The sequence below is a fragment of the Falco naumanni genome, chromosome 11 (assembly GCF_017639655.2).
Source record: "Falco naumanni isolate bFalNau1 chromosome 11, bFalNau1.pat, whole genome shotgun sequence".
Taxonomy (NCBI): Eukaryota; Metazoa; Chordata; class Aves; order Falconiformes; family Falconidae; genus Falco; species Falco naumanni.
Genome location: NC_054064.1, coordinates 9,952,341 through 9,961,025, shown reverse-complemented (window position 1 = coordinate 9,961,025; position 8,685 = coordinate 9,952,341). Strand labels below are relative to the sequence as shown.

At 54.9% G+C, this 8,685-nt stretch overlaps 1 protein-coding gene across 1 annotated transcript; it reads right to left on the bottom strand.

Moving 5' to 3' along the window:
* Positions 1 to 895: 895 nt before the first annotated feature.
* On the bottom strand, positions 896 to 7,554 carry HSD17B7 (hydroxysteroid 17-beta dehydrogenase 7). The gene is made up of 9 exons (XM_040610841.1): positions 7,471 to 7,554; positions 7,104 to 7,307; positions 6,916 to 7,008; positions 6,021 to 6,135; positions 5,333 to 5,527; positions 4,284 to 4,388; positions 3,191 to 3,247; positions 2,488 to 2,586; positions 896 to 2,078 (listed from the first exon to the last, which is right to left on the bottom strand). The coding sequence occupies exons 1-9, from the start codon at positions 7,503 to 7,505 to the stop codon at positions 1,983 to 1,985; spliced, it is 999 nt and encodes a 332-aa protein (XP_040466775.1). The 5' UTR covers positions 7,506 to 7,554; the 3' UTR covers positions 896 to 1,982.
* Positions 7,555 to 8,685: the final 1,131 nt, after the last annotated feature.

The window sequence follows — 8,685 nt, the reverse complement described above, 5'->3', positions numbered from 1 at the left end:
CACCAAGTTGAAGAGACAGGCAGCCGCTGACTCCTTCCCCATGGAGAAGGAAAGGCACCCAAAAAGGGGGGGGCTCTAGCCCCAGGGGTTTCAGGATGCAACTGAACAAAGCCACAGCACCCAGATGCGGTGCTGGGACAGACACTATCGCATTTATGTAAAAGTCCACGTGAGCACACCCCAAGCTGCTTCACAACTCTGAACAGGTACAGCCATAGCCGAGGGAAGCATCACTCCACAATGGCCAACCTCTCACTCTGTTCGGATGTCAGGCCAAAACAGACCGTGCTCCCCCCCCCACCCCGGCGCTGGGAGCTCAGGTAGCCTCACGTGAGGGCTGAGCTGAGAGGTGCTGCTCAGCCCAAACTCAGAACTGAACTATTTCCTACTACAGACACCACCATGCTAGCAGTACCCCATACTTGGCAGGGGTGCTCAAGAACAGCCGATGGAGGGAAGGAGTTAAAAAAAAAAACAAAAAAAACCAAACAAGAAAAAAGTAAGATTCTTTAAATCTGTATCCATACGAGCCAACTCAATGATGAGCTTCTGCCAGCTCTGTGCTTCTGCAGTTTCCTACACGGACCCCACAGCCGGCCCCTCCTTACGGGCGCAGCCACAGCTCCAGAGCACAGGTCATCTCCACCTCGGCCCAGGTGGCACAGGGCTGAGCAGCACAGCCTCCCTCCTAACCTCACCTGGCCCTCGCCAGCACCCATGGAAGCGCCTGGGCACACTGTAATCCTCCCTTATGAGGGAGCATTAAATCAGTAATTACATGACACAACCGGGTGAGCAAGCACCAGAGACGTCTGTCTCCCAAGTGCCTAAGGCTGGGAAATAATCTCAAACACCCCACAGGTGCTCAACACACAAAACCACAGCGAAGTCTTCAGAAGCCACTCATGTCTTTTATTAACTAGTAGGAATGAGAAGTAAGCCCAAAGAGGTAGTTAACAGCTCGCCTGCAGCAGGAGAGAAGAGACCCCGCACTCCCCAGGTATGCACGGGCTCATTGTGCAAGGCAATAAACCAGCCTCCCTTCCAGCCCTCTGAGTCAAAAGCGGCTGGCTCTTGGAGTAAAACCACCACTGCGGCAAGGACAAGTCAGTTCCAGTCGTTTATTCATTGCAGCATTTGAAGTACACCAGGTACCTGGTGAAGCTCCCCAGACAGACAACAGGAAGATTACTCGGTACAGTAGATTTTATATAAAAAGAGAATTAAATAGATAAAATGACACGGTAACCTCTCACTCTTGCTAAAAACAGCGCAGGCTAGCCCTGAGCCCAGGTTAACAGCAACAGCTTCAGCCTTTCCAGCCAGTCGTGGTTAGAACCTGTATGGCCCCATACCCAGCAAGACATCTGTCCCCACAGCTGGGGCAGGGGGTGCACTTCTCAGGCCAGCCCTTCAGGAGCTTGGCCTCAGACGCTGCGCAAAGCCTGGCTCCCAGTAAGGTTCAACCTTGTTGAGCACGTCCGGCAAGCTGTCCCCAGCTTTGGTGCACAAGTGTAAGAGCAGCTCTGCTGAAGATCGAGCCTTCAAGTACTTCAGGATCCACCACAGGTAATGGGTTCGAGTCATCTAGAAAGACTGGTAGGGCCAAGACACAGGGAAGCACCCCAGACTGTTGCCTTTCCTGCGCTAAGCCAGATTTAAACCACATGTTTTGGGGCTGTTCCCGAACCGTGCACAGTTCGGTCATGCTTTTGCAAGACACCGCATTGCAACTGTGTTAAAACAGTCTCCACCTACTCTAGGTCTCCTGTTTATGCCAGAAAAAAGTCCTATACCAAAAAGACTAAGTATTTCTCTTCAGTTTTCACATTTCCATTTTCAGGAACTGTTCACCTTCTGTTGAGAAGACGGGGTCCAAAGCCACGTGCCTGCAGAACAGCAGGCAACATAAGTAGCACCAGAATGAAGAAAGCCCACGTTACTGAATACGAGACTGTTGATCCCGCTGACACTGGCTGTACTCAATCTAGGAGATCACTGTATCTCTCCAGAGTCTCCCTCTCCAGCTCCAACAGCTTTTGGTAAAGTTTCTCAGCAGTGTCCTCATCCACATCAATCTGGAAGACAGTAAGAACAGCAGTGTGAGACCACCACTCACAGCAGCCAGCAGAGATGCTGAGGGCAGCTCTGGGGACAGGCAGGGTGCATCTCCAGAGCTTCTGCGGTCACAGAGAGGGAAGCAGAGACATCTGTCACCAGGGCACAAGCCAGAATGTATTTTGGGGAAGCACCACTAGGCACTCATCCTGTTTTAACCATCACCTCCACCGCCTTCCAGACTCCAGCCTGAACCAAGTTACTCTAGGAAACCTCACAGATAATGTCAGATCCCTCCTTGCTGCTCAGCATTCAACAGGCCTCTTGTTTCCACTCCAGCCACAGGACACCCTTGGCACCAACCCTTCCATGCAAGGGAGATGGCAAGATCCCTAGCCAAGTCCCCTGCAGCCGGAGACTGCCATTTACCTTTCTGGGTTCCACGTAGTTCTTCCCCAGTCCAGAAGTACAGCTGTGGTACTTGACAAGTGCATCCAGGTGCTCCGGCTTCTGTTTGAACAGCCACACCTAGGAAGGACAGCAGAAGCGTGTCTGAGTCTGGTGCACACTGCCCCAGCCAAGCCTGCGGCCAGCAACCCAGCTGCCCATGGATGCAGCAGAACACGCCACAGGGGCTTCCATCCAGCAGGGGAAGACCTGGTATCTAGAGAAAAAGTTCCGAGCTGGCTCCCCTCAGCTGTGACCTGTCTGAGCCAACAGTAACCCAGGCTTGTGTCCCAGTGCTGAACCACTAACGTGGCTAAGTTGGGTCGCTGCTGTGCTTGAGACACACTGCGCCCTGCACCACCCACCTCCACCCCCATGCTGGCAGCCCAGCAGCCGTAGACGTGCCAACAGGGAGAGCAGCCTTCCCTGCACTGAGAGAGAAGAAATAGGATTTTTTCCAAAACAGTTTCTTTTATGGGTACCTGATGAAGGTCATAAAGCATCAGCTGGTGGATCAACCTCGCTCACAGCTGGGCCCCCAGCCCCCCCCGCTGTACACTGCTGAGGGCTGAAACACAGCACCCACCCACCAGCCTTGCCAGAGGCTCTTTGCTCAAGCCAGCAGACCCTGGAAGGGCTACCCAGGAGGAGGGAATATTAAAATCAATTTTTGTGAACTACTTACATGAGCTTCTGCTCCATTATACGGTGTCAGAGTGTAAGTTTTGGCAAAAAATCGGATCTGAGGGGAAAAAGTAATGACAGAATCTGTATTGTGGCCCATGGGCTCTTTGGCAAGCCCCCTGCAGCCCAGCCACGCCAGATAATTTACTAGAGGTAGAAAGGCTTCTCAAAGCTGACTCAGGTAACACTGTGTGCTTACGACTAAAGCATCCCTTTATCACCACAAACTATCTTCTGGAGCCACCCAGCAGATCGGGAAGCCCTGTGCCACACTCACCCCCAAAGCAAGAGGCAACGGGCCACACACACGCCTTGTGGGCACCTCGCCCTGCACGGTCTCAAGCACATGTAGGGCAGGAGGCAGAGAGGATCTGCAGTGCTGCCAGCACCCAGGACAACCGAGAAGGCATTGCCTCTCCCCTGCTAGGAGAAATGTGATCCACCAGGATCAGCTGCTGCCAACTGGGGCAGCTTAAGGGGAAAGGCCAATCTTGCAGCAAGAGCATCAAAGCTTACAGCAGACAGCCTTCAGGGGCAGAACCGTAGTGAATGTAAAAAGCTAGAGCCCAGAGGAATAAAGACAAGGAAAGTTTTGGGGAAGAGGCAATAGAGCGCAGGAGGCTTTGGCTTCCAGAGGGCGGGAAAGAAGACAGCAGGAGACATGGCCTTCTGGAGGGATGGAAAGGAGAACACTGAAAGATACAGAGTCTGTTCTAGAAACAAACAGCATTTCAAAGCACAGGGGCCAAGTTTTGTCCTCGGCTCTGCTGCCACCAAAGCGATGGTGCCTCACAGGCCCTCAGCAGGCTGGCTACCCTTCCAAGGCGAGCCTTTACAAACACCGCTGTGACCAAAGGGCAGAACCCCAGCTCTGTGCACAGTGCTGCCCAGCGCCAGACCTCTGAACTCAGCTTGGAAATCAGGGCGCCAAGGTGGCAATGGGAAGGTCTGCAGAGGGGCCAGCCTGCTCAATCCAACAGAAGTGTATAGCAGCACAGGTGGCAAGGAGCCAGAAGCACGCTGCGCATCACTTGCGGTGAAGTGTATCACAGCAGAGCTACCTCAACCCAAAACCAGCCAGGAGATCCACTTACCAGCCACATGATGGGCATCAGCAGCTTCCACAGGAAAACTGGCAAAATTCTGTAGGTCATGTTAGACATAACGAGACCAGGACAAACAACACTGGAATACAGACCCTGCAGAGGAGAAACCGAGTCAGTGTGCAAATACACAACAGTCAGTTTAAAAACTGATCATAATCCTTCCGTCTTAGTACTTCTCAGCAAGAAAATGAAGGTGAGTATGGACTAGTAAACAGTAGGTATTCTCCTCTCTGAAGTTACCAGAGCCAGAGAGTGATTAGATGTCAGGACTTCTGAGAAGTTTAAGTTGAAGATGGTCAAGTTAAAGCTGTGCCTGTTGCAAGCCCACGAGACAGAAGGCGCAGCCTCCCAACGCATCACCTCATGTTGCAGCCTCCATGCGGCTCAGCACCACCAGCAGTCATCCCATAAATTACAGCCCACTCAGGTCAAAGGCTACCTCGCACTTAAGAGATAAGGGCTCAGCCTTCTAGGACAAAGCCATTTTCTCCTGAAGTACTTCTAAAGAGTGCAATCACCATCACTGGACTAGGGCTGCAGCTTGCCAACAAAGGCTGGCAGTCCCCCGTGACAGGGAAGGCAAGTTGCTCATACATCTTAGTATAACAAATGTGAACAGCAGCGTTGGAGCCATCAGGAGAGACAGCAGAGCCTGCACCTCAAGAGCTCGCAGGCAAAGCTGCCAGTGCAGCCCTGTTCTGACAGGCAGGTACGCCTGAAAAGAGCGGCAGCTCTTTGCTCTTTAAGACCAATTCTTTAGTCTAAAGAGACGGCTAGAGCTTGCAAGGCAGGGACAGCTCTTAAAGTCTTCTGCTTTCAGAAGTTTTTCCAACAAGAACCCCAGAAGCAATCTCTCTGGCAGATTCTCTACCACCCACACCACCAGTTCAACCTCAGGCGTGTTTAGCACCTACATGTGCATTAAGGAACATATAGGATTGCTATGAATGAATGCAACTAGGCAACAACAATGTAATGATAATTATAAATAGTAGGAGCTCATTAGGTTTCTTCAGACATACAAACCCCATCATCACCTGCTTATTAAATTTCCTGTTCAAAACCACACTTGTCAGGTCAGTAGCATATTTGGAGGAACTGTATGATTCCTGCCCCTTGGCATGCTGATAGTCAGAGAGGCTGAAGGCAGACTCCCTGGCATTGCTGGAAGAGGTCCAGATGAGTCGTGAGGGCTTTTCGTTACCGCAGAGTAGAGACTCAAGTTGACGAACCTGCAAGAGAATTTTTAACTTACTTAACACAGTAGTTGTCAAGTTTTACAGTATAGCTTTACAGTTCTCAAAAGCTGCAGCCTTATGTCAGCTTTCTTGGCCAGCCTTCACTAGACAAGCCAGTGGCCACTGCTCAGGTGTGACTTTGGCCCAAAGTCCACCAGGAACATTTAGAAGCAGCTGCCATTCTCTTGCACAGCTCAGCTGAGCCCTCAGGATTTAACACAGCCGAGCCTCAGTATTCACTTTGGACACAGAGAGAATTAGGTATGGCTCACCTCTATTCACTAGCTAACTAGAATAACCTTAAAATTATATCAATCCTTTCAACGCTGCTTTCAATTGCTATTTAAATGGAGCCTTTGCCCTATCATTCGTTACCTGCCAGGCTGCAGCATCATCCAAACCTGTAAGCCAGAACCAATTCACCAGTACTGCCTGCACCCACCCCTACCCACACCAGGCACACCTCGGCCCTCACACGCAGCCTCACCAGGATAAAGTGTCCAAAAAGGTTGGTAGCAAACACCTCCTGAAGTCCATCTCCGTTCAGCCTGTCCGTCTGGGTCATGATGCCTTCCGCAGTGGTCAGCATGTGAAGCACCCGCCTGAAAGCCAAGGATGGGAGTTAGGAACACTGTCAGGAGACACCTATTGCTCCCCAACTCACAGGCTCCACATGGGCTCTCTAGTTTCACCTTCAAAGGATTCATGAAAAAAATGACTGGAAAAAAGTTACCAGAGTATCCCAGTCTCATTATTTGTGAGCGTCTCAGTACTGACTTGAGCAGAGATGACTTGTCCCTTCCTTTCCCCACAGTAAAGTACCATTAAAGAAAAAAAAAAGAAGTCTTACTCTCCCATTTCATATTCAGGTAACAAAAATCAAGCTCCAGCATGGAACTAAGCCCTAATTCAGATAAGGAAAGCAGTCTAGCACCTCTGGCCAGCACCCCAACAACGGCATGGGACTCAGCGCCAGCCCCTTCGCTCCCTCGCTCAACATCCCCACGGGGCTTACAGGACGGAGATGCTCAGCCTCACAGCACTTACACCCACACCAACCATTAGCTTCACAAAACACGCAATCCGCAGCTGAAAACAACTACAAAAACCTACAGCAGAACCAAAACAACAGCAAGGAGACCCAGCAGCAGCAGCTTTCACCCCCCCCCGGCAGCATGCTGGCGGTGTTCACCCGGTACCCGGCATCACCTTCTAGGTACCCGGGATCAGCAGCAGCCCCGGGTGCCCCACAACACCCCAGCTGCCAAGGCCACCCCACACAAGGCCACGCATCTCCACTGGGACGTGATGGGGTCTTTGGCCTGGGACCCAGGGGCACACCCTGGCCGCTGTCAGCCAGCCCCCCCCCCGGCATCTCCTACCCGGTGAGCAGGCCGTGCCAGAGCGCCTTGAAGTTCACGTGTGGGTTGGGCATGATCCCAGCGTTGAGGTAGACAAAGTCCAGGTGCTGGAACCTGCGTGGGGCAGAGCACAGGGGTGAGGGGGCCCCGGCGGGGTGGCGGAGGGGGGGAAGGGGGACGGCCGGACCCCGGCACGGGGGGCCCCGTACCTGCAGCGCAGCTCACGGGCGACGCGCAGGACAGAGGCCAGGTTACCCAGGTCCACCTCCACGGTGGAGACCTGGGCGGCGGGGTGGGTGTCCAGGATGAGGTCCCGCGTGGCTTCGCTCTTCTGGGTGTTGCGGCAGGCGATGCAGAGGTGGATGCGGCCATCCTCCTCCAGCAGCCGCCGGCACAGCGCCAGCCCCACGCCGCTGCAACGGCACCGTGTCACCCGCCGGCTGGCCCGCGCCTGCTCCCGTTCCCGCTCCCGCTCCCCCTCCCCCTCCCGTTCGCGCTCCCGCTCCCGCTCCCCCTCCCCCTCCCGTTCGCGCTCCCGTTCCCCCTCCTCCTCCCGTTCGCGCTCCCGTTCCCCACCCGCTAGCACCGGTCACCAGCACCACCCGCTCCATCACGCTGCCACCGCTACCACCGCCCCTCCCCCGCACTATAAGGGCGCCCGGCGGTGACGCCCCGCCCCGCCCCGCTGCCCCCGCCAATCGCCGCGCGCGGAGGGGGCGGGGACTGCGCTGCCGGTGGCGTGATGGTGGGCCGAGCGGAGGGGGCGGGGCGCAAGGGGACACGCCCTCTTGGGCACGCCCCCATGTTGAGGCCACGCCCCATATGACGGCCACTCCCCTGTGTGGAGGCCACGCCCTCGGTGCGAAGGGCACGCCTACTCTTTCGAGCTGCTCTCCTCGCCTTGCTGCCTTGCCATGCGTTGCCCAGTCTTGCCCTGCCCTGTCATACCGTGCCTTGCTGCCTTGCCTCACCTTGTTATGCCTTGCCGTGATACTTTGCCTCGTTTCCTTGCCTTGCCTCACTGTTTTGTCTTGCTTTGCCTTGCTGCTTTGGCTTGCCTTGCCTTCCCCTGCCTTGCCTTCCCCTGCCTTGCCTTCCCCTGCCTTGCCTTCCCAGCCTGGCAAAGGCAAGTCCATTGTGCTCCACCACTGCAGCAGGCAGGCTTTCCGCAGGCAGCCCTGGCACGCTCTGCCCTCCCATCCTTCGCCACAGAGAGACCTTTTGCAGCCAAACAGAAGCACCACCAGGTCACTGTTTCCCGGTGCTACTGTGGCAGAAGTCTGGATGCACAGACCCTGCCAGAGATGCCAGCTGCCACCCTTCTCCTGGTTGGGCTGGTGTCATGGCTGGAGCAGAGGATGGACACGCCAGCGCCCAGCACCTCCCTGAGCCATGGCCCGCGGCCATGTGCACCCAGTGCAGGGTGCCCAGGCACAAAGCCCAGGGGTCGGGTTGGTGGGGTCTGCAGTGTCCTTGGGCAGATGTGCCCCTGCCTGGCCTGATGCTCCCAGCTTGCTGAGACAGGGCTGGGAGAGGCTGCAGTGCTCCCTGAGCAGGTAGAAGGCATCTGAGGTCAGAGACAGATATCAATTAAGTGGCATGAACAAAGCCTGTCCTCGCTCCTGGTTCAGCCACAGCGTGCCGCGTGGCCACCAGTAACACACACAGCAAGGACGAGATCTCCTCTGCCACAGCCAGCAGAACCACGTGCAGGGAGACCAACCAGCCTGCCCACAGAGCACAGACCCCTACCCCTGCCCTCCCCTCTGCCAGACCCACCATCACACCTCG

Bases quoted from the DNA above. Each gene is read 5' to 3' on its own strand.
- HSD17B7 (XM_040610841.1), bottom strand. From the start codon at position 7,505: ATGGAGCGGGTGGTGCTGGTGACCGGTGCTAGCGG. The intron at 5,528-6,020 runs GTGAGGCTGCGT...ATTCTCTTGCAG, and splicing joins TTTTTGGACACTTTATCCTG to GTTCGTCAACTTGAGTCTCT. The intron at 4,389-5,332 runs GTGATGATGGGG...TCTCCTCTGCAG, and splicing joins ACAGGAAATTTAATAAGCAG to GGTCTGTATTCCAGTGTTGT.